This window comes from Chionomys nivalis, chromosome 13 (genome assembly GCF_950005125.1).
Source record: "Chionomys nivalis chromosome 13, mChiNiv1.1, whole genome shotgun sequence".
Classification (NCBI taxonomy): domain Eukaryota; kingdom Metazoa; phylum Chordata; class Mammalia; order Rodentia; family Cricetidae; genus Chionomys; species Chionomys nivalis.
Window position 1 is genome coordinate 29,843,087 of NC_080098.1, and position 25,281 is coordinate 29,868,367.

The following is a 25,281-nucleotide window of genomic DNA, read 5'->3' on the forward strand; positions in this document are numbered from 1 at the left end:
GGTTATCCAATACCATGTGATCAGTCCTGAAATCACACACTTACAAGCAAGTAATGGGTCATTTCTCTAGTCTCACTCTGGAACCCAGACATTGGGATCCTCCTACTTCAACTTCCTGACTTCAGATTCATGGGAATCCTCCTGTTTCAGAGTCTGATTTGATGGAATTACAGGCATGAGTCACCATTCCAGGGTTACCAGTGATTTTTGAAATTCAGGACCTTGGCTTAATTTTGCACACAGGAAAGGTCCACACAGAATCTGAGACTGTAGAGTCTTTCGTTCCTGGCCTAGAGGGCTATGATCATCTCTCTGCCAAGGCTCTGAACTGAAGTAAAGAACTTGACAGTCAGCCCATTAAAAAATGTTCTCAGTGCCTTAATTACTTCATGGAAAATTCCTACAGAGAAAGAAGCCATAGAACTTGTTCTTGGTAAGGCTGGGTAAGCTCTAAAATAGATTAGAACATGGCAAGCCATTATGTAACCCTGTACTTAGAGCATGAGCAAACAAGCCGCTAATACACTGACTTGATTTATTTGGTCCTTGGGCATCATTGGAGTTCCTTAAGCCAAAGCTAACAGTTCTCAATTTCGGGAATGTTATCAACCTAACAGCCACAGCAGGAAGGAGGCAGGTCATCCTTCCTCCAGGATAACAGTCATATTTACATGGGGTGATTATGACGTCCTCAGTGGGCACTCACTCAGCCTCACTGTGACAACCACGGTGATAGTGGAGATGGCAATACTGGGAGGAGAAGGCCGGGCGGTGGTGGCGCACGCCTTTAATCCCAGCACTTGGGAGGCAGAGGCAGGCGGATCTCTGTGAATTCGAGACCAGCCTGGTCTACAAGAGCTAGTTCCAGGACAGGCTCCAAAACCACAGAGAAACCCTGTCTCGAAAAACCAAAAAAAAAAAAATACTGGGAGGAGAAAGTCCGTCTTCTTTTGCAATTTGACAATGCTGTGTTTGGACTATCTGAAACTGTCACGACAATGAGACGGCTGTAGGGATTATCAGGTCCGAAATGACATATAAATTTAGTGTTAAGACCTAGCATAGTTTCAGCACTTATTAAAAAACAGTACTCACACCTGCAGCTATTATCAATACCAAGAGTTATCCTGGCCCGTGTTCCAGGGAAAAGAGCAGGAACTCATCATGTGGATTGGCCTTCTATAAGTCAGTGCAAGTCAACCAGTGCTCTTAAGAGTCATACATACAGGCACAAAGGCTGGGCCTGGCAGAGTGCACTGGTGAACGGCCTACAGGAGACAGCGTGTGCTGATGCAATACAGTTCCGCCTTCAAATGCCCCCGCTAGGAGTTTTAGGCAGATATAGTGGTTAACTAGTTTGGGTATTAAGGAAGTTTGAATGCACACAAATGATTATCTTAGAAATCCTTGTGAGGTGCTGGAATGAGATGTTGATAGCATTGCTTGAATGTTGAGACCCTGGTGGGGGATGTGGACGCCAGCACCAGAACAGGAGGAGCAGCATTTGATGACAGCGATGAACAACCAAGAGATGGTCAAAGAAGTCAGTGCTGGCCGAGCGGTGGTGGCGCACGCCTTTAATCCCAGCACTTGGGAGGCAGAGGCAGGTGGATCTCTGTGAGTTCGAGACCAGCCTGGTCTACAAGAGCTAGTTCCAGGACAGGCTCCAAAACCACAGAGAAACCCTGTCTCAAAAAACCCCAAAAAAAAAAAAAGAAGTCAGTGCTGATATGGTGACCTGTTTTCTGATTAAGGAATCTTACCAGCTGGCATCGTCCACGCATTTCAAGAGCATAAGCACTACCCAGATTACAGCAGGAGACAAGAACTCACCCTTCGCCGGGCGGTGGTGGCGCACGCCTTTAATCCCAGCACTCGGGAGGCAGAGGCAGGCGGATTTCTGGGAGTTCAAGGCCAGCTTGGTCTACAAGAGCTAGTTCCGGGACGGGCACCAAAGCTACAGAGAAACCCTGTCTCGAAAAACCAAAAAAAAAAAAAAAAAAAAAAAGAACTCACCCTTCAGAACAAAAAGAGCAGAGGCTAGACAAGGCTTTCATGGATTTTTCTGTCATAGCTCAGCATCTCTCGCTTTAAACACCAAAAGTTGGGAGTGCATTCTTTTGGGGTACAAGAGCAATTGCTCTTCTAGCCAAGGGGAGAGTGGGGAGGAATGTCTATCAGGAATCCACTAGTTAGCACAGAACCTTCTTTCCTTTCATTTCTTCAGCTTTTACCTATTTTTTTTTTAATTTGGGGACAGTCTCCTGCAGCCTAAAATGGCCTGGAACTTTGAGGATGCCCTTAGGCTCCTGTTCATCCTGCCTCTATGTCCTGAGTGCTGGAGTCACAGGGACGCTTGTGAGTTTGCTGGGCTGGGGATCAAAGCTCCGTGCACTCAGCCACCTGTGCCACATTCCAACCCCAAACCGCCTTTATGTGGATATTAAGTCAGGCTATAGTACTCAGGGCCTGGAACAAGAGAAGCCAAAGTGACAGGCTAATCATTCACGTTCAAGAAGAAAAGCCACTCTGGTGAAACCAGAAATAGATATGTCAACTGGACGTGACAAGGACAGCAGAGACCCTGCAGGCTCTGGAGCCAGAGAAGATGACAAAGAAACCATTGGGTAGATCTGTGAGGACACGGCAGCATCAGCTCTCCTCTTCCCTATTTCTTCACATCTAACACATTTTCAATTGAAACTGAAATTTAGAATAGCAAGAATAGCTGCTAAAATGGTGTTCGTTCCCATATAGGCTGAGAGGTGAGCTTGGACAGCATGTATAAATGGCTGCCCATGTACTCTTTCAAACGGTTAAATCCTTCATTTAAAGGCAAAAGACATTTAGTTGACATTTTTGCAAGCATCTCTAGGAACCGTTCTTTCAAAATCTGCAGGAAACCTTTGACAATAGGATAGTAAACCTACACAACAAGCTAAAAGCAACGAAACACCTGTCTTCTTCAGCCAGGATGCTCCCAGATTGATTTCACTTTTTCCTATCCTGGGTTGGATCCGCCTAATCCAGGGCAGCCTGCTCGGGATGTGGTCTTTCCTGTAGACTATTTATTAGTCATGTCTTATCACTACTGAGGAGCTATGGCTTTCTGTGGGCTCTTAAAGAAAGAACCCAGCTTAAGAGCAATTAAAACAAACAGGAGAGAAAGAAAGTAATGAATGATCAGCTCATTACATAGGGAAAAAAAAAAACTGGGTTAACCCACCAACCCCTTCCATCTCTCCTGGAATGGAGCCCAAGGGCTCCACATGCATCTCACGTAGGCCTGACCCAGATCTACAGGCCTGCAAGTAGCAGTTAGACAAAACAGCTCAGCCCAGGCAGGCTCCAGGCTTTTGCCGGAAACACCAGAGTTTCCAGGTTCATACGTTTTCAGAAGAAATGGGGGAAGGAGGAAAGAGGCTCAGGAGGATGAGGGTGAAGATGAAGAGCGGAGTAGGAGAAAGGAGGAGAGAGGAAAGGAGGGGGAAGGAGAACCCATTATTTAATGAATACTAATCCGTTTAACTGTTCTAATCTGCTGGCAACATTGAAAGTTCTAGGCAAACTGAGAAACTGGAGTATACATGAACAAACGTGTTGGGATGAATCATTAAATGATGCTTAAAAACACAATACCGGGAACCTTATAAATTCAAATCCAATCGGTTGAGAATAGCAGTCTGTAATGAGAGGGATTGTGCCTCCAGGAGACAGTGCCACCTGGAAACAATCCTAACTGGCATGATTAAGGGGAGGAGGTGCCTCTGGCATCCAGTGGGTAGAGGCAGGATGCTTCTTAAAACTGTAATGCACAAGATTCCCATTCCCCACCCCTGATATCCCATCCCAAACAGCACAGGACTGGTGATAGATAGGCTAATAAATAAAGAAGCCTAACTATTAGGCAACTCATAATTCCCAGAAGGTCACAGAGTGCACCAGTTCAGTCACATGCCTCAGTTCTGTGCCTGGCCACAACCAATGGGGTCAAAGGTGATCATGTCTTCTTGTCTTGCAATCAGCCAGCAAACAGCCCCTTTGGGGTTAGTACTCAAAACTCTTCCACATTTTCTACCAGTGAGGGAGAGACACAGATTTCTGTTTTCTTCCTTCCCTTCCTCTTTTTTCCCCTTGTCCACCTCCATTCTTTTTCTTTTAGGGGTTTTGAGGCAAGATCTTATGTAGCCTAGGCTGGCCTGGAACGCACTAGGTAATCAAGGATGACTCTGAATTCCTAAAGCTTTCCTGCCTCCGTCGTACCCAGCACAAATAATACTCCCTTGGGTCAAATAAGGACACAGGATCAAAGGTTTATTCTTTCCTTTTCAGGCACTGGGCTGCTTGTGAAATTCCACAATCCCTCACCTAACCCCAGAATAGGATTCTAAAGGTTTGCATTTTCAAGGCCATGTGGCTGTGACTATAAATGTGACCTGAGGCAATCAGGAGCTCAGTGGAAGCCATCCTGTAGGCGTCACTTTCTATACAGAAAGGCACAGCCTCTCACATCAGGTAGGTTGAGCCTCCTTTTAGGCCACCAGGGCTTTGCTGTCAAGCAAGTGATGCAATAGCTTACAGATTTTCTGGTCTTTTTGGATTTTAAAATTATAGAAGCAAAAGTTTTACATCTATATAGAGGATGACACTCTCAATTGATTTAACTCCAGTAATACTTACTGCTATTGAAGAAGGACTCTTACACATACGCCAAGCCCTACAGCATCATTGACCCCTCATACTGAGGCTTCCAGCTCCTTAGACTGAACATCTATTCATTTCCTCCAACTCAACAGAGGAAGAGAGCCTATGAGTGGATGAGCCAATCTAATAAATCCTGTCTTATGATTACATATTGTTGGTTCTGTTTCTCTAGAGACCTCTAAAAACAACAGTGTGGACAATAAATCTGGTTAACCTCAAAAGAAAGAGCAAAAGTCTTTCACTGTAGGCCTATAAGAGGATCTCCCTATCAGTTGTTTGATTTTTAAATGTGCAGAGTCTGGTAGACACAGGTCTGAAGCTAGCTAGTATCAGCAGAACTCAGAAAGACAATCACAAGACTGGAAGAATGAGGAAGAACAAAGTACAGACACACAAGACATAGCAACTGCATACACGGAGCATCTGAACAAGCACTAAGGGTTTACCAGTTTCTAGCACAGGTTAAAGCACAGCCAACATGTCTTCCCCAACTAAATTCCAGTCTCTTCCCGAGTGAACAATATCCAAGACAGAGTCGGCTCTTCATGGAACAGCGGGTTTCTCAACATTGTTGGGTCTGACACTTGGGACCAATTGATTCTTCAAGGACTGCCTTATCTGGTTTAAAAGGTGTTAGGCAGGATTCTACCATCTGGATGACAGGAACAAACCTCCCTCTAACAAATCATCAAAAATGTCTTCAAGCAATGGCAAATGTCCTTGGATCTAAGTCACCTCCAACTAGACTTGGGAGTCACAGGGCTGAGCTCTTTCTGGCCCTACAAAGGACACAGAGAACATCAACCGTTTGGGGAAGAGTTCAGTCTGACTGTGAAATAACAGAAACAACTTCCGTCTTAACCTCAAATATCCTCAGAGCTACCAGTCAGATCAAAGAGACTTGTGGGGAACTTTCTCCTTTCTAAGGTGCTTAGGTGCTTAGCTGCATACAGCAAGAGCAGAAGACATAGCCCTGTGGCCTGTATGAAATCACATAAGATCCTTGGGGGACCGTTCTATAGACTTTAAGTTGCTAGCAAATGTGAAACCACTGCTAATTTTAACAGGAAACCTCATCTGGCACTGTTCCAACCCCAAAGAGCTCAAGAAAACCACACTTGCTAATTAGGAACTGCTCTCAGGCCAGCACGCCATTCTATCAAGGCTCTAGACAGGAGAGGGCAAGAGAGAGGTTGAAAGGAAAGAATCCACCTCGTGTTCCCATGCAAGCTCTGAAACAGAAGCAGAAGGAACAACACAAAGGCCCAGGTGAAATATGGCCGTGGCACTTGAAGCCCAGTGGCCGAATGGGTAAGTCGATGGCCTCCCTTCAGAGACCCTGACACACAAATGCAAACTCACAGGGGAGGAGGAAGAGGAGAAAGAGGGCTCATGCTCTGCGTGGCACGGATCGTAATCTGTGCTTACACCTCATGGAGCAGAACAAGGGATGGCGGCAGTCAGGACCAGAGACCGGCCATGGAAATTTCCAAGGAGAATTTGACCTTTATTTACATGCTCCAAACAGTAAACGTTAAAACGGTCTGAATGGACTAAGGGTTAGAACCATTGTTTTCAACCTTCCCAAATGTAATGAACAAATATCACACAGCCACAGACTTCGAAAATCAAATTAAAACCCAAGGGATGAGCAAAGGAATACAAGTGCAACAATTTCACAAAAGGGAAGATGTTTTAGTAGGCACCAGTGTGGTAGTTTGAAAGTACTGGCCCTCATAATCTCTTAGGCAGTTGCCCTTTGAGGAGATATGGGTTTGTTAAAGGACGTGTGTCACCATGCGGATGGCTTTGAGTGCTCAAGATGTTGCCCAGCGTCACTGTCTACTTCCTGTTGCCTGCATATCAAGATATAGGAAGCGCCACGCCCGCCTGCGTGCTGCTATGCTCCCTGCCGTGATAATGTACTGAACCCCTGAATATGGAACCACCCTAATTAGATGTTTGTCCTTTATAAAGAGTAGTCATGGTCATGGTATCTCTTCACAGCGATAGAAACCCTAACTAAGACAACCAGCTTCTCTGCAGAGATAAGAAGTTACCACCTATGGAGCAGGTGAGGTTGAGGGTTAGGGTTGGAGGATTTTCAGAAACTGTTACATCAGCCAGAGGTATCTATCACAGTGACCATGGCTTTTTAGCTGACTGATGCCATTATCTACAGACCAAAGGACTGACCCAAAACACAGAATTTTAAATAGCAATGTAGACATGGAAGTAGTTTTTAAGGGATGGGGAAAAACCTAAATAGGCCAATGACATAGAACTCTTACACACCAGTTTGATGTGAAAGTTATCCCCCGACCCCCAGCCTCTAAGGCAACTCCCCTGTCTCTGCCTCCAACCATGTCATTGAACTAGTGGGATTCCAGGTGCATATGACCACAGTGGCTTCTACAAGGCTTCTTTAGATGCACAGCTGGGTCTCGATGCTTCTAGGGCAAGCTCTACCTGATGGAGCCATCTCCTGAGCCCTGAACTGATTGTTTAGAAAACCATTCTTTTCCACTTTTAGCTACATTTTGTAAATTTAAAAATAAAATGCCTTTCCTTATACTTTTGGAAATTACGCTGGTTCTTCTTCACACACTACATGTTTCTAAGCTGCCAGGACCTCAACACGGGAGACAACAAGCAGTTTCAGTTTAGCTGTTGTTGCTTAGTTTAGTTGCAGGAGATGATGGATTTCGTTATGGCATTTTCAAACACCTTTCTCCCCATTCATTGCCCTCCTATCGCCCGACCCTTGCTATCCCACTCCCAACAGCTCCCCTCTGTCCTCAAGTCACAGGCATTTTATCACCTTTTCTCTCCCTCTTCTACTCCGTTGTATAATTTCTTCCCACCATGGTCTCCTTTCTAGTTTCACATCGCACACGTGCACACACACACAAACATGCACACACACACACGCATTAAAATCTCAGATCTTCAGGGCAGCAAACGTGCTTGTCTTTCTAAGTCTAGTTTATTTTGTTTAACATGGTTTCCATTTCCATTTCCCGGCAAACTCATGACATCATTTTCATTTGTGCACTAATAAAATAGATTCTTCACTGTGAAGCCAAGACATGAGCAGACGCTAGGGAGTGGTGTCAGCTTCACATTAAGGTTGGAAAGCTCAAAGCGGCCGTCTTTCCATCTCTCAGACTGTTCTCTGACGTCGGCTCACACAGTTAACACACTCAGGACCATTAACCCAGCAATCAAGACCAGGAAGTCAATACCCGCATGACTTTTGTGCTGTCTTATCTCGTTTTTCCCAGCACCTCTAGCACTCAGTCAGGGCAGGCAGCAAGAGAGAGAGAGAGAGACCTGTGAGCGTCAGGGCTATGAGCCAGTGGGCGGTCCGAATTCCTGAGTCAGAGAAAGCACAAATGGGAAGCAGGCACTGACCTCATATATAAAGTACACTTTGGCCCCCACGTATATTCCCATGCGCACCACAGCACGGACAGCAGCGTTCATACCTGTGGAAGGAACAGGAGCAGTTGTCAGTAGAGAGCTTGAGGCCAGTTCACCAAGACCTAGGCAAACTGTATAATTGCCTGTGCTGGTTCCTCATGAGACATGACTATGAACCATACCTTTAGGATAAGTATAGTAAATATAAAAAACAGTTAGAAATCAGGGTACTCTGCATACTGGGGTTCATCTAAAGATGAGTTACATTACAATAGAACCTACGGTTTTTTCAGTTCAGAATATCACTCAAAACTTCCTTTTCTGTGTCTAGCTTGAGGCTGAGTAGGGCTTGCAACTCCTTAGCCTCCCGAGTGCTGGGGGGTGGATGTGTGTGTGCCCTGCAGAACAGAATACTAGGCAACTCCAGACAATCACTGAAGAAAACAGAGGGCAGATGTCGCTAGCCAAAGTCAAAGAAGCTAATAGCGAAAGCGGCAATGGGTCTTGCGAAGGTGAATAGTTATTTTATCCCCATCTATCAGTGTGATTTAAAAGTAGGCGATGGTCTTAACCACAAAACAAACCATGGCATTTTTGTTAGAAGAGAAGGTAAAACAAGTCATTGTACTACAAATCTCCATAGGTCCTTAAGATAGACCAGGGACACTTTCCACACTTAAAGTCAGAGTCACAGTGTGCAATAGAATGCAAGGCCAGAAGCTCAGATTTACTCTCAACTGAGATAACATTTCAGGAAGCTGAAAGCTTGCTTTTGTCGTCTACCAGTGGCATAACACTTGAAGAACCTTGTACCATCTTAGCTCAGGATCTAAGACCCAGCAGGAGAGAGGAGACAAGGAGAAAAGACCATGGCCAGAAAGGATGTAGTCCTCAGCCTCAGAATGAAGAGCAACTCGGCTTTCAGCCAGGTTCCTCCCAGGCTACAGTTTTCTCCAAATCTGCCATCTTAGATCTTAAAATTGTGGGAAACAAATAAGAAAAGTAGACATGCTGCAATACAGAAGGATGACAAGTGACATCCTTAAGTACAAAATAAATTGGGAGCTGGGGCAGTGACTCCATCCACAAAGTACTTACTGCACAAGTTTGAAGACCTGAGTTCTGATCCAGGCCCCCCATGTAAAAAGCCAACCACGGCAGTGTGCTTGTATTCCTGAAGCGATGAAGACAGGAAGGAGGACTGCTCAAACTTGGAGGCTAACTATCCTGTCCAAGTCAGTGAGTAGTACCAGATTCAGTAACAGACCCTCTCTCAAAAATAAAGTGAAGAACAATTAGGGAATGCACTAGACCTCTGACCTCCACAGAAATGGGTGCATGCCCACACAAATATGCATACACGTTTTCCTCATTTTCACGTTCACAAATCTCTTAAAAATGTATACGTGGGCTAGAGTGATGGCTCAGAGGTTAAGAGCACTCACTCACTTCTCTTCTGGAGGTCCTGAGTTCAATTCCCAGCAACCACATGGTGGCTCACAACCATCTGTAATGGGATCTGGTGCCCTCTTCTGGCCTGCAGGAATACATGGAGGCTGAACACTCTGTACATAATAAATATTTTTTTTTAAAAAAGAAAAGAAATGTATACATGCCTTTATCATGGAAACTCATAGTCTCAATTTTAACTTTCCACTCAAATCATATTTTAGAAGCTAAAGATTTAATTTGAATAGTCCTCTTAGGCAAAACAGCTAAAGAATCCTGTATTTTAGCTCATAATCACACATAAGGCAACAACCATGTAAGACCTCCACCCCTTAGAATACGTGGTAAAGCTCTTAACCGCTGTGTCCTACAGAGAGCCTCATTGTTCTTGAACTCAACAATGTTTGAAGCGTTTTCTGCCAAGAGAATGACTGTTTTGGCTAAGGCATACATACATACATATGCCATGCTCCTCCTCCGAAATGGTCCATGGGAAGGAAAACCAAACTGGCACGCGGGAGGGGGAGATGCCTAGCCACATCCTGAGGACTGTCCTGCTAGTTGGTGACAGTAAGACATTCCTATAAGATCCTCTGGAACTTCATCATCATCTCCACCCGTACTCACCCCCTGCAGCCCTTCTTTAACTTCCTAGTTCTGCTTCTCCAGTCGTGTGTCGTGTCCCCCCCCCTTCCCTGCCAGACAGAGCTGCCCGCCCCTCTGAATTCACAGCTATGTGCTAATGACGCAGGCATCTCTCCAGGGGAAGGATGAGCTGTGTGTGTTGGCGCTTACATTTTAGCTGCAGATAACAGCAGCACTTCTTGGTTCCCGCAGAATGGCTGTGGTTCTAGGGCTTTGTGCTACGGTTATAATCACTTAATCAACCACTAGGTACCTGAACTGTACAAACCCTGGAAAATGGGTTGATGCAGTACCCCAAGGAATGATGCCCTTTTGTGCCTCTCTTCTCTGAAGATCTCATTTACACATGTTCCCCCCCCTCCCCCCGCCCGACACACACACAGAAACATGACCTCATGAACAAATTTGGGGGTTTGAAAAGAGTGTGTGTAAAAGAAGAGACAGAAGGAATGAGATTGCTGAACGCTGGGAGTGATAAGGAAAAGAGAAAGCTGAGTGTGGTCAGAGAGTGACAGCGATCTGGCTGGGCTGCGGGGATGTAACGTGAAACCACTCCCTGCTGCAGGGAGCAGCAAACTCTAACTCACCAGCAAAGAACTGTGATTACACTCCAGCAGGCGGCCCCAGGCCCGAGGCAGGGTCCTAAAACTGGGGCTGGAGGCTGCCTCAGGAGCTTCTCAGGCACAGCCCTAGAGTCTGTATCTCTCCCAGGCTAACAGCTGACCCCACCCCCACCCCTGCACCCCCCCCCCATCCTACCACGCTTCAGGAGGCACAGCCTGGAGGCTTCCATTCACTTGCAAACTAATCTTAAAAAGTTAATCGCTAGAGATCCACCTTGGCCCTTTAGGTGGGATTGTCTGAACTGCCTCTAAAGTCAGCTCTGTACTCTGAAATCACCTAGGGAAGCCCGTTGAAGTCCAGATCCCTCTAAGGAGCCAGGAGAAAGCTGGGGCTTTGAAGGGTACTGTCCAGGAAGGGGTAACTAAATTAATTAAATGAGAAGCTGGGATTTAAGTCTCCCTTGCGCTTTAACAAGGCCAGTTTCAGAAGACTGCCTACTGGGGCCTGATTCCCATCTAATGGTCACAGAGATTTTAGGCTCTGTCTTTGAAGACATGCTGTCAGACAGAGTAAGATGAGCCCCAGGAAGGTTCTGGGAAGAGGCGAACAGGGATCAAGGAGGAAACAAAGAAACCAATATGTTGACAAGTATCCTTAAGACTTGGTGCTTATAGTCTCCTGGGTAAACATCTGTGTCATTTCACTTGGGGCTGACCTTGTCCTCAGCCACCTGGTCATTTGGGACAAAGAGCAGATTCAAGAGCTTCCCTCACACTCGGCCTACTGTTTTTCCCAGAACAGTTACAGCACAGTGTTCGTTCCCTCATTTGTTTAGGTTTTACGGTCTGACCTAGGACTCAAAGCAACCTCCTTGAGTATTTCGTCACCTTCCTTCTAAGCAACAATCTTAGAGTTTTTTTGAAAGAAATCTAAATCCCAGCCCAGTCCCGGAAGGCTTGGAACAAGAATAAAGATAATCTAAGGAGACATTGGTGTACCTCCCTTTGTCTTTCAGATTGTTGAAACAATGGACCACAAGGAACTGGAATTTCCCCAGGAATCTCATGCTGGGAGAAAAAAAAAACTGGAGTTTGATGCCATCCAGAGTAGAGCTTTCTCTCAAAAGAAGATGCATATAGTTCTGCTAAATTGTCGGAACAGCTTTCAAGTAGCTGGGCTTGGCAGTGCACACCTTTAATCCCAGCACGAAGGAAGCAGAGCAGGTGAATCTCTGTGAGTTCAAGTCCAGCCTGGTCTACAAAAAAAGTTCCAGGACCCCTGGGCTAACAGAAACCATGTCTCAAAAAACTTTATAAAGAAAAATGAAAAACAACAACAACAACAAAAAAAAAAACCACCTTGCCGGACAGACTGCAGCCCAGATAGATAGTGGTAAGTCACTGTTGGGCATGACACACCGGCCCAGGACTGCTTAGTTACACAAACCTCTTCAAGTTAACCTAATCGCAGAAGGTTTCAGACCTGGAAGGTAGAACTGGGGTGAGGTGGGGCGGTCTATGAACGTCTTCATTTCTCTTCTCAGGTGTGGTCACTCTGAACAAATCTCCTTTTTTCTGTTTTTCACTATTACTTTGCATGTTTAATTGACATATTGAGGGCTGGTGGCAGAGCCTAGCTGTCAGGCCTGCCAGACCCAGGCCCTGACCCTAACAACTCCAGGAACAGGTGCAATCTTCTTATAGAACTGAAACTAATTTAACATGGAGATGGTGCTGTTGGGTGGGAAACGTGTGACTGAATGGAAAAGATGGACATGTCGCGAACGGTTCTCACTAAAGGACAGTGGAGAAAAATAATGGCGAATTCACTTTTTCCTTGAGGCCATGCAAGGAAACATTAGGTAAATATTTACTGGCTGCTGTGAGACACAACTCACCTGTTGCAAAGGCTGGCTTTGAAACACTACTCTGGTAACACTTAAACTCTGAGTCCTGTGAAAGTAACTATTTAAGATGAAAGAACAAATCACCCTTATTAGAGTGCTGCACATGATCTATGGGTACCTAGTAACAAACCTATGTACCACACCTCTAGTTCCCACGATCCTACGCCCTCTTCTGGCCTCTGCAGAACCTACACACATGTGGCAGTCATTCACATAGACACACACATATACAGACATAAAGCAGAAAGGCCTTTAAAAAGATCAACATAAACCATGCCCTATATTATTCTTGCTGCTGTAGTTATTCATTAAGCTCTGTCTCTAAATGATGTTGATAGGGAAGGGGTGTGGATGCAGGGACAGAACCCAGGAAAAGCCTGTCTCCCTCACAGTTATCAAGCTACGAGCCATCCTGACCCCAGGTCCAAGAGTCAACATCAGAAGGGCTCAGAGAAATCTATAAGGATGTCCTCATCCGCCTAGCCATCACACATACCGAGCGTATGTGGACTGAGTGTCTGCTCTTTTCCAGGAGCTATTGGGAGACTTTGCTGACATAACAGCAGGGATGTTGACCCTCTGGAGCATAACAGTCAGGAGAGGGTAAAGAACAGTAACATAAGTACCAATAGTGCCCACTGACAGGATCTGGGAATCCAGTTCAGTGGTAGAGGACAGTTTGGAGACCCTGGATTTGGCCTGCCATGGGAGTAAATAGACAAATGAGGAACTGAGAAGATGGCTCTGTGGATGAAGGATGGACACAATAGCATGCATACGCAAACCCAGCGCTGGCTGGAAAGGCCCCAGAAAACAGACAGCTGGATGGTAGCTTAGCCAGTCTAGATGAAACAGTGAGTTCCAGGCGCAAATATGGTTGAGTGTCTGTCTCACCATGGTGGCAAAAGCCTTTAATCCCAGCAAAGGCAGGCAGATCTCTGTGAGTTCAAGGCCAGCCTGGTCTACAAGAGCTAGTTCCAGGACAGGCTCCAAAGCTACAGAGAGTCACTGTCTCAAAAAACAAAACCAAAAAAAGTGTCTCATAGAGTGGGGAAGTGATTGGATAAGATATCTGATGTCGCCGGGTGGTGGCACACGCCTTTAATCCCAGCACTCGGGAGGCAGAGGCAGGCGGATCTCTGGGAGTTCGAGGCCAGCCTGGACTACAAGAGCTAGTTCCAGGACAGGCTCCAAAGCTACGGAGAAATCCTGTCTCGAAAAATCAAAAAAAAAAAAGATATCTGATGTCCATCCCTGTCTTCCACAGGTTTCCACATAAACAAGGGCACCCACACATGAATGCATACACGCGCATGCACGCGTGCACACACACACAGAATAATATAATAAATTAGTAGCAAATAAACACATTAAAACTACTACTAAAAAGGCATAAATGTTAAAAAGAAAAATGTCAAGCAGAGTGGTACAGGAGACGAAGAGCTTGGAGGATTTAGGAAGCACTACGGTGGTTCACCAGGGCTTTGCTGAAGACTAGTGTTTGAAGAAGAAACTGAAGTGGAAGAAGTTAGCCAAACAGACAGCTGAAAATTACTACTGGCCCTGAAACTACAGGGTTCAGAGAGTGTGAGTGTCCCAGTGTCCACAGCAAACACTGAGACCACTGTCACCTGATCCCTGTTTATACTCATAGAGTCCATACAAAATGCAGAGTTCTTTTTAAAAATAAATTCCTTTCCAATTTCATATATATATATATATGTGTGTGTTTATGTATGTACATGTGTATGCGTATATGTATGTACGTGTATATGTATGTATTTGTGTGTACATGTGTGTATGTACATATGTTTATGTATGCATATATTCCTTTGATCCAAGTTCCTCACACATTATACTCTTATCATCTTTCTCTCTCAAATTCCTTCTTCTCAAGTCCCCTTTCCTACTTTTCATGTCTTTGTGTAGAGTGAGGTAAATTTATTTGGCGATCTCGGCATGCACAAGGATGGATCAGTGGGTGGGTACCTGCTTGAGTAAGGTCAAGTGGTTGTATCACCGAGGAAAATGACACCCCCGCCCTGCACTTTCCTTGTCTATAACTCCTCTGAGAGTTGGGGGTCTTGTGAGCCGCACTCCCACCAACGATGGGATGCTGATGGGTCACCCTTGAACAAGTCTTGTGCAATTCCACACTGAGGCTGTGAGCACATGTACAACATCATGACTACCAGGGCAGTTTTCGGCATCCCTCCTATCTCCAGTTTTCACAGTCTCTCCTTTTCCCTGAGGAACAGATACCCTTTTTAGGTAGACCTTTTAAATGAAGGTGTTGACACACTGTTGTGGCTCTATGACCATACCGTCCATCAGGGTACCTTCAGATCACGTGTGTCTTGCCCACACTTAAATGCTATAATGGCAGTACATACAGATTCCAGTCTTAATTCAGAAAAGAAAGTATCAAAAACCAATACAATAGTTATGCTGTAAAATACTGAATTACACACACAATTATTTCACCTCTTTCTGTTACTTTCACTAATATGGTTACTAATCAATAAACCACAGGCTACTAATCCAAGCCTTTTTTTGTTTTGTTTTGTTTTTGTTTGTTTTTAGAGACAAGGTTTCTCTGTGTAACAGTCCTAGCTATTCTGGGAACTAGCTCTTGTAGACCAGGCTGGCCTTGAACTCAGAGATCTGCCTGCTTCAGCCTCCCAAGTGTTGGGATTAAATTCCCCAGTGCTAGAATTTAAGGCATGCAACAGTCCTGGAACTAGCTCTTTCTTAGCCCAGGCTGGCCTCGAACTCACAGAGATCTGCCTGCTTCAGCCTCCCAAGTGCTGGGATTAAAGGTGTGCACCACTGTCGTCAGGCTACAAACCTCATTCTTCATGGACAGAAATGCTCTTGAAATCTACTCACTGATGTGTGAAGTACTGAACACAGCCTGCGACGTAACTAGGTCCTTATTAAACAATGGTGAACACTTCATTCCATAGGACCTACTTCCTATGGACAATTTTTCTGACTTCCTTTTTTCTCCCTATTTATTTGCTGCAGTTACAGGCACCATTGAAAAGAATGTATTCTCACTGGCCTTCGTATACCTACATTTTCGTACACTGTCTTTATGGTCTCAGCAGATGAGTTCTCATCTATCTTGTGCCCCCACCTATTCAAAAGCCCTTCTGCTGCTTCCTGGGCTGTGCGTCCGCAGTAGCATCCTGTCAGTCACATCCCCCATTCTGCCTCCCCAAGCCTCCATCTGTTTCTTCTGAGTCACTGAACCCCAGTTCTCTGCCTCTCCATTCCACAAAGTGACCTTTATCAGAGGCAGACAGTAACCTTGGCATGGTTTCCCAGCTCGGACAAGGTAAATCCAAAGTTTACACACAGCCTGTGACACCAGTACCCACCCAAGACCACTTCCTCCCATCCCCCATAAGGAATCTGGCTCCCTGGCCTTGGGCTACTTCCTGTTGGCTCCTCCCAGGCTTTCCAAGGTTCTGCAGGCCTCAGTAACTCACACCTTTCCCCTCTTTCTGGTACAGGATCCTTCTCAGCCTGCAGCAGCCTCTGAGGTACACAGTCCATAGGTTCATGTCGTAATAGGGATAGAAAGGACTCTATTTAAAGCTTCACATATTCCACAACTTGTTTCTGTGGTAGAGTGGTTATATAAGAGCATAAACAGTCTGAATAAAAAACAATATAAATTTGGAAAACGCCATACAGAATGACTGCTTGGGGCAACTACATGCCCACCCCTTTCGATTATTTCTAATCAGAAAACTTATAAGTGGGTCACATTTTTAGATAATGGACCCTATGATATGAAATCCTCTCAGACAAAATGCCACTGGGTTGATGTATTAGGGAAGTCTCCTGGGAGCCTGGGCTAACAAACAACAGCTGCTTTGATCCCTGAATCTTGGGTAGTCTGTAACCCACCTGGGGATGGAGGGATCAGGGAACTCGGGTACCACTCCCAGCCTTTGGCAGAGCTGCTCTATCAGCATTGTCCTCGCAGCATCTTTCAGGTGGCAGTGAGCACAGTGAGGAGGGACAAGGAAGTGACTGGGGGACAGTGATGTGAGAAGGCCAGAATGGTCCAGCCCTTCTTCCTTGGCTGTCCCCCACTTTTGTCTGATGATGTAAGGAGATAAGGAGCGAGGGGATCCAGGGTAGGGGGTGGGGAAAGGAAACAGAGACTGGTAGAGATGAAACATTCTGACTGCTTCACCTTGCAAATAAGAAATTCCTGTTGCCCTTCTAGTAGGTGGAAGACAGGGCCTATAAATAAGTCTGTGTATAGGGTGACTGTTTCCTATGTTTTAAAGCTGCATCCATCGAGACAGGCACAATTACTGTAATTCCAAACAAAATACAAGAAGGCAAAGCCAGGTTGTGAGGAAGAATCCAGCCTGCATGAAGGGACTTGGTAACAAATAAAAATACAAGAGTGTACTCCAAAAATGACTCAGCTCTCTGTTGACTACAGCCACCTGCTCTTCACCCCGAGTGCTCTACTCAACGTAGTCATTCGCGTGGTGACTGTGTAGTGAATGAATGCAGCTTTGTATTCTGACATCTGTCTCCGACATGTGGTGACCTTATCTTCATATTTCTAATTCTGGTGGCTTTTGACAGTTAGTCAATAGATCAAATCTTAAACAGCCTCAGATTCCCTGGATAAAAGGCTCCTTCACAACCAAAAGCTTTGAGTTCATATGCCTCAGGTTTTCATCTTGTTTACTTACTTATTCTGGAAATCAACAAAATATCTAGCTTCCTTAAAAATCATAGGAATGCATGTCACAGAAAATACCTCATAGAAAATGATGCACTGGGGCTCGGTGGGCAACCAATTGTAGACCACTTGCCTGGCATGAACAAAGCTTTGTCTGATCCCCAGCACCAAGAAAATAAACAAACATTACACTGTCGTACTGTGATGAACTTGCCCTATATTTTTTCTTAAATAATTATCTTACTATCTGAGTGATGCCCTGGAACGATGCACTCAAAGAGCAGGCAAGAGTTTTAGGATAGTAAACACAAGTGCTTGTGTCCTTTGCTCATACACACACACTCGCACGCACACATACACACACACACACACATGTATGTGGAGCTGTGTGAGGTCACATGTCTATTGTTCACAAAATCTTTTCTGCATATACTGCTGTCCCATACAAGCACAGCTATGGGTAAAGAAGGGCAGCCAGGCGGTGGTAGCGCACGCCTTTAATCCCAGCACTTGGGAGGCAGAGGCAGGCGGATCTCTGTGAGTTCGAGACCAGCCTGCTCTACAAGAGCTAGTTCCAGGACAGGCTCCAAAACCACAGAGAAACCCTGTCTCAAAAAACCAAAAAAAAAAAAAAAAAAAAAAAAAAAGAAAAAGAAGGGGACAAACCAGGGCTCTCATCTGGGTGTTCAATGACTGCAGACTTGCTTTGTTATTTTCTTGGAATCGACTCTTGTATCCATCCTTTCAGAAACCAATCCAAGGACTTGGAAGTTCATGTATAAAGTTGATAAAAGTTTTTATGTAATTTAGCACATCCTCCCATAAGCCCTGAAGCATCTCTGCATTTTATCACAGCTAGTACAAGGCAAATGGTTATTGTGCTGTATTGGTTAGAGGGTAATGAGAGCAAAACAAGTCCTTGGATATTTTAGTACATGCTACACTTAGAAATATATGTTCAAGCCATGTTTGATAGCATTTGCAAATGTGAAATCCACAAATATGGAGGGCAGAGTGAATGTACAAGATAGAGGAACCAATTCAGCCCCTGGGCCAAGTCTGTGGGCGCCTCTGGCTTCTAAGTACAATCTTCAAGTTCTTTACAATTACTCGTGGTTGGTATCTATTGCTCAAAGGCTGACAGAGCAATTTTGATAAGTGAGGGTCTAATTCTCCTAATGTTCCTAATTCACCTAAATGCAAATTTGCTCCCTGTCACTTTACTGGTGATTCCAGTCTGGGGGCAGTCAACACTTACTTCAGTGCTTGCTGCCTGCCATGCAGGATGTTGTGAGCTATAGTTGTACTAAGAACTGTCAACAGCACAGTGTATCTGCATCCCATCTACAGCCACAAGATCCGGCCCTGACACTCACTTCTGTGAACCTGAGAAAAACCAAAGCATCTTCAACTTCAGTGGCTCATGCATCAGATTAACTTGGCACCCGGAGTACATCAGCCTACCACATAACGAGCAGTATTTAATGGCTAGTTATTTTCACAGAGCCTGGAGAGATTCATATAAAATCTAAGTAGGTGTTTGGTAAATAATGTATTAATGTTGATGTCTCCATAGACAATAAACAACTGAGCCTACCCTAAACACAGACCATGGATTCTGAGTAATTTGAATGCAACCATACAGTAGACCCACAGAGGTCACAATCTAGCTTTTTAATTATCACATTAATTAGTTTATTTATCTGTATATGTGGGAGGGGGATAGGCCGTGGTGACATGTGTGAGTCAGAGGACAAATTGCATGAGTCAGTTTTCTCCTTCCACCATGAGGGACTCAGGGATTGAACTCGCCAGGTTTAGCAGCGAGCACATTTACCCAGCAGGCACCTCAGCAATCTGCCACAATGTATCTAAAACCATTTATCATTTTTGTGCAGGAAGTAATACTGCCTGAATGTGGGCACTTAGTCATAGTCAACTTGCCTGTCTAGCAATATGGAGTTCATTTTAGGCAAATGTGAAAATAATGGTTGAATTTTCAGTTTCATTTTAGAATGAAACATACAAATTTCTTTGGAAAAAGGAAATTTTCTGCTGCTTTTGTATTGAGTGCTATGCCACATGGTTTAAGCCACCTTGCTGTTACTAATAGTGTAAAAAAAGGCATTTACCTGTGCCACTAACAAAGTGGTCCAAAAAGGCTCTATATACATTTGAGAAAGCTGGGCTCCATTCACTTGTGAGCAGTAACTCAACCAGTCTTATAGAGAGAGATCCCATGAAGACATGGTATAGTAAAGAGAATTTGGAGACAAGATTTCATAAAGAATCATTTAAATCCCGCTACCACCAGGTATGTGCCTTATGGTCTTCCCTAAGTTACTTATCTCTTGTGAGTCTTTCTCCCTACCTCCAAAATGAAGAACTCAGTATCTTGTAGCCTTGTCATTAGGAAGAGAGATGAGAACTACAAGACTTTGGCATATAAGATGTATAGACTATGCACTGTACTAACTACGTCACTCCAGCATTAAATTATACTATCATTCTGCTAGTGTAAGATTTAAATTTGCCTCCGACCTCTGGCTATGAACAAACCCCTCTTTCAGGAAAAATCAGGTACTGATGAAGTCAAAATGGAGTCGTGGAAGAATAAGAGTACAATAAACACCATCCGTCCCAGGAGTAGTGACACTGTTAAGTCCAGGTCCTCTGAGCATCTCAAGAAGCTTTTCCAGGAAAAAAAAAATACATGTACCCAGTCAAACTGGTCCAATATAGTATCATGACAAAGCATGACTGTTTATACAAGTTCTAAGAAAAACCAGGCTGAGTACCCATACAACTTGGCTCTGACTTGCTCAGGTGTGACAGGACATAGTTGGTGCCCGCTACTAAGCCGAGAGCAACCACCTTCCATGAACCTGATACCATACTAACCCAGTGATGTTCAAATGCAATTTTGCTTTTGAAAGTATCCTTTTTGCACCGAAGAGACAGCAAAAGAACTTAAAAATCAGATTCCCCACTTCTCACCTGTGGAAGATCCAAGATAAGCAGAAAAGAAAATGAAGTTTCCGCCAAGTATCCAAGAATCTCAGACCATTGCACAGAGGCTAAATATTTTAGGAAACGTCTTTGGCCCGGGACGTCAAAGGGATAAGCCATCGATACTGGTTTTCTAATCAACCAGGACGTTGATTCTAAAATAAAACCTTTCACCTTGCTGCCCTAGTGGCGGTAAGCCTCTTCCTGTAGTGGCAGTTTCTCCTTCTGACTGCCCAGGATAAGATCCAAAGTACTTCCTATTTTGCCTTAGCACGGTTCTGTGTAAGGACGCAAGTACTTTTGAAACCCTTGCATTTAGATGGGAAACTACTGAGTGCCCTGGTACAGATGACTGCTTGCCCCTGAGATGGGGATCTTAAGGCGTTACATTTTGGGTAACTCTGCTGATGTTATCCCACATTTCACTGAGCTGTTTTTCCAGCCTCCGATGTATCACGGCGTTCTATGTCTCTGGGAAACCTGCCCTCCATGAAGAAATGTTTGTACCGAGGATCTCCTTACTAAAATACTAGTGCTGCTGCAATCCTGCTTTCTGGGGAGGAAGGACGGCCTGGTGCAGTGCCTAGGGAGACTGATGTTGCCATTGGCGCCTTTAAGATAATGGGAAGGAGAGCACTGGGGACCCCTCACTGGGCAGACCTAGCTTCGGGTGTCTGGGAGCCAGATGCTCAGAGCCTCGGATGCTACTTTAAAGTGAACCGAGACGGTGTGGGAGACCAAAACACATCGAAGACTACGGGCCCAGCATCACGTAGGCTCCTGAACCACGCCAGGGCGGGGCGGTGCCCTAAGCCCCAACCTGCAGCACCAGCGCTGGCCCCGCCCCGCTCAAGGGCAAAGTGAAGGTCATCTGTAAGGGTGGGCGGAAAGCAAGGGCACCCGGCTCCAATCCTAAGCCTCCCCTTTTGTGAAAACAAAACGTGTCATTTGGACTCATCTATGGCAGAGGAAAAAACGGAAAAGCAAAAGCAAAACCCAGCTCAGGGAACTGTCTGCAGCCGGCGCTAATCTCAAGACTTGGAGAGCGTGTACACTATGGAAATGTAGGTCTAGCTCCTAGTGAGTGTTCCCATCAAGGAATTAGCATAGAAAAACTCACTGTCTGGGAACCCCAGTGCCCTAACGTGTACCCAGGGAGAGAGACCGGGGGAGTGATGTGGGCACCCCCATCGCTTTTACATTTTAAATATTCTCTTAGTGTATCAAGTCCAAGGATCCTGGAATCGCGTCTCTACAGCTCTGAAATCTCGCCATTGGGAGTAAAGGGAAGACGGGAGTCGGTGCTCTAGAGAGCACCGGTGACGTCTCGGAGTCCCCGCTTCCTGGTCTTTCCCGTCCTGGGGAGGCTGGCGGGAAGGGCCTAGTAACCCATTTTAGTTTTCAGTTTTGTCACGAGCAGGAAGGCGACAGAAAACCTTTTAAAGAATCTCCCTAGTGAAAAACACGAGGCGCCACCGACTGTCAACGCCACACCCGGAGAGACCCCTGCGCGTTCCCATCCGTGCTTCCCGCAATGCAGTAGCGGGGAAACTGCCTGAATCGCGTGGGAGGCGGGACTGAACAGGAGGCGCTGCGGGAACCCCGCTGTTTTTTCTACGAGCCCAGGGTTTGGGGTGGGGCTAGTGCTATGCCATCCAAATAGTCGCCATGGACCTAATTTCCCGAAAATACTCCTGGCTCTATCATATGGTTCAGACACTAGACGACCCCATTGGCTAACTCATTTAATAAACCTGTGGATGAAAAATTTTTTCATCTTGCGAATAAAGGATCTTACAACCATACCCCTCATCCTCTGCACCTCATCTGGCAATGGAGCTCCACCCTCTATGGTCGCCCCTCAAGCACCCTAGTTGTTCCTAGCTTAGGGCTGCCTCTTCCGGCTCTGGGCCACCAGTTCGCCTAGAATCTCACCCGTCATTTTCACCCTTGTCTCATCCTTTCTCCCAGATTCACATCACCCAACGTTTCTCTCTAGCTCTCTCTCTCTCTTCTCACCCCGATTATCCTCTTCTGTAGCCCTCTCCGATAACCCTCCCCTCCCGCCCCTTGCCCGGGAGGCAGGCTAGAGAGCCGGTAAGCGCGCACCTTGGGCATCCCCGCCGCTGGTCAGGACACCGATGGCTTTGCCATCCCCAGAGAGGTGCTCCAGGTACTTGGGAAAGGAGGCGCTGGAGCCCGAAGAGGAGTCCACGTCGCCCATGGCGAGAAGATCGAGAGATGCCGGACAGCTCCCGCTCCGGTGCTCAGCAAGCAGTGAAGACCTGGCCCACGCGCCCGAGCCTCGGAACCGCTGCCCCGCCTGCACTCGCCGGAGCCGCCCACGCCCCGCTCGAGGGCCAATGGGCGGTGACGGGAGGCGGGACTCTGGCAAGGGCGGGGCCTGTCGGGTCTAAGACTCCAAGCCAGCAGCCGGATGGGCAAGAAGGACAGGGTGTACCCCCATAGTCTTAGGGATGCGGCGCTGCAGGCCTCGAAAGGTGGAATCAGATGGTGGCACCATCTCAAAAGAGGATGGAGGGATCCTCGCCCGGTATGGAGCCCATAAGTGGATGGCAGCGCAGATGTGGGTATGCTTCCGCAAGTGGGCGTGGAGATGGCGGGGCCCACCACGTGGGCGCCGAGGCTCGTGGTGGGCCCATCACCCAACCTGCTCTAGCTGTTGAGGTGGCGGCGGTTGAGGAAGCCCAGAGGTCTGTGCAGCAGCAGAGGCACGCGACTTGCTTCCAGTCAGATTCAGCCTTTTTGTGGAGGGTCCAGAATCCACAGGATTCCCCAGGTTTCACCTCCATTCCGAAATCAGGAAGATATGTGAATAGATCAAGTTGTGTCACTGACTGTAGAGAAGAAATTGTTTATAGAAGAATGTCGGGGCCGGGCGGTGGTGGCGCACGCCTTTAATCCCAGCACTTGGGAGGCAGAGACAGGTGAATCTCTGTGAGTTCGAGACCAGCCTGGTCTACAAGAGCTAGTTCCAGGACAGGCTCCAAAGCCACAGAGAAACCCTGTCTCGAAAAACCAAAAAAAAAAAAAAAAAAAAAGAATGTCGGAAGGCCACACCCTCAGCGGGCAGGCCTGGGTTCTGAATAATCCAAAAGAAACCCTAGAGGTGCAACAAGAAAGGTTTAGCAGGTATAACGAGACACAGTTCCCATCCAATGAAAGCCCTCTTCTTGCTTTGTTCACCAGAACCCTGAAGGTTCTACTAGAAACTACAAACGCAAAAAAAAAGGGGGGGGGGGGTGGTATGCAATCTGTGCTTGCTTATTAGCTGTTTTGGAGATCCACTTCCTGCAGGTTCCTTCAGCAGCCACCCCAAGAGTAAAACCGCATAAGCAGCCAAACTGGAAGGCTCCTCAGAAGGGGCGGCAGCCCTGGGCCTCTTTCCTGTGCAAATGCTAAATGGTGACTACATAGAAAAAAGAGAAACAAAATAACAAAACTAAGCAAAGACAATACAAGTAATGTAACTTTTACTTGTCTTTTTACTTGTAGTTCAACCATAGAAAAGAGATGGAGGCACACGACATTTGGGTCTTCCAACTCACTCCCTAAGTATCAAACATTTAGAGGAAAGACAATCCAGTGTAGACAAGGATGGATGAGGTCTGATCTCTGCCTTCCAGAATTGATTGAGCAATTCCTAAACTCCCGTGATCAACAGAAGTTGGCGATCTTCAGGTCGCTCCCTCCACCTTCCAACTTCTGGGAAATCAGCCAGGAAAATACATATTTTAACAGGGCCTCTAGAGTTTTCTGATGAGCTCTAGATTCAGCAGTAGTACTATCAATCTAATGGCCTGCTAATGGATTGTTCCTGAGCATCGTTCTAAAAGGGAGGACGAGATACTACTGGGTGTCTTGAAAGTGGAGTGGAATTCCCTGGACCTTCCAAAGGCAGTGTGTATGTTTTGGAGGCAGGGTATGTCAGGCTCCAAGCACTTCTCCCCACAGAGGTTTCTGCAGCTCAAGGCTCAAGGTGAAGCTCCGGAAATTTTAAAACACGCCCTTCTGGAGTAGACAACACACTAAAACAGTGCTTCTCAACCTTCCTAATGCTGCAACACTTTACTACAGTTCCTCATGTTGTGGTGACCCCATCCATAAAATTACTTCTTTGCTACTTCATAACTGCAGTTTTGCTACTGTTATGAATCATAATGTAAATATCTGATACGCAGGATCTCTGATAGCTGACCCCTGTGAAAGAGAGGCATTTGACTCCCAAAAGGTGCCCATGACTGCTGGCTGCACCTCATGAGACACAGCTTCTCTGTCTTGCTCCAATCCTCTCAGTATGTTTTCGGTATTAACTCCTCCCACCTGTGAGGATCATACCTAAGCTTATATATCTTCATACCCCGTGCATACACCTTTCTTCCGCCTTCTTCATCTCCCTTCTGGTGTCTCTATTATTCCAGATGTACAGGTCAAAGCCTTGGGTGTACTTGTAAAGTCCTGACATCCTTCTGGAGTATTCTGGTCTGCTAATCAATCACCTTAGTACCACCTGGGCTGTAAGAGTGTTAGTGCCCCTGTCTAGGTAAAGCTTCCTTTCTAGTCCCTGTACCCTCTGCCTTCCTGTCGTGTATCTTCAACAGGGATGTCAGCATGCATCTATTGAAAAGTAATTTAGAGATTAAAGTGATAGCTCAGTAAAGTGCTTGCTTGGCAAACATGAGGACTTGAGTTCTAGCCCCAGCACTGTGTAAAAAGGGTGAGCATAGACATAAGCTTGTAATGCCAACTCTGGCAACCTGAAATAGATTGATCCTTGGGGTTCTCTGGCCAGCTAGCCTAGCTAAATGGGTGAACTTTAAGCCAAAGAGACTCTCTGAAAACA

The 25,281-nt window shown here is 45.9% G+C and overlaps 1 protein-coding gene across 2 annotated transcripts in view; it reads right to left on the minus strand.

Annotated features, from left to right (window-relative positions):
* The window catches only part of Pfkp (phosphofructokinase, platelet), a 66,527-nt gene extending 43,781 nt beyond the window's left edge, over positions 1 to 22,746 (minus strand). The window contains exons 1-2 of one of the 2 annotated variants that reach the window (XM_057786946.1): positions 22,527 to 22,746; positions 8,119 to 8,192 (exon numbers count right to left, since the gene is read on the minus strand). In XM_057786946.1, coding sequence (XP_057642929.1) covers positions 8,119 to 8,192; positions 22,527 to 22,641 — 189 coding nt within the window. In that variant the 5' untranslated portion in view covers positions 22,642 to 22,746. The remainder of the gene's footprint in view (positions 1 to 8,118; positions 8,193 to 22,526) is intronic. The other variant, XM_057786945.1, reaches the window with a different exon arrangement.
* Positions 22,747 to 25,281: the final 2,535 nt, after the last annotated feature.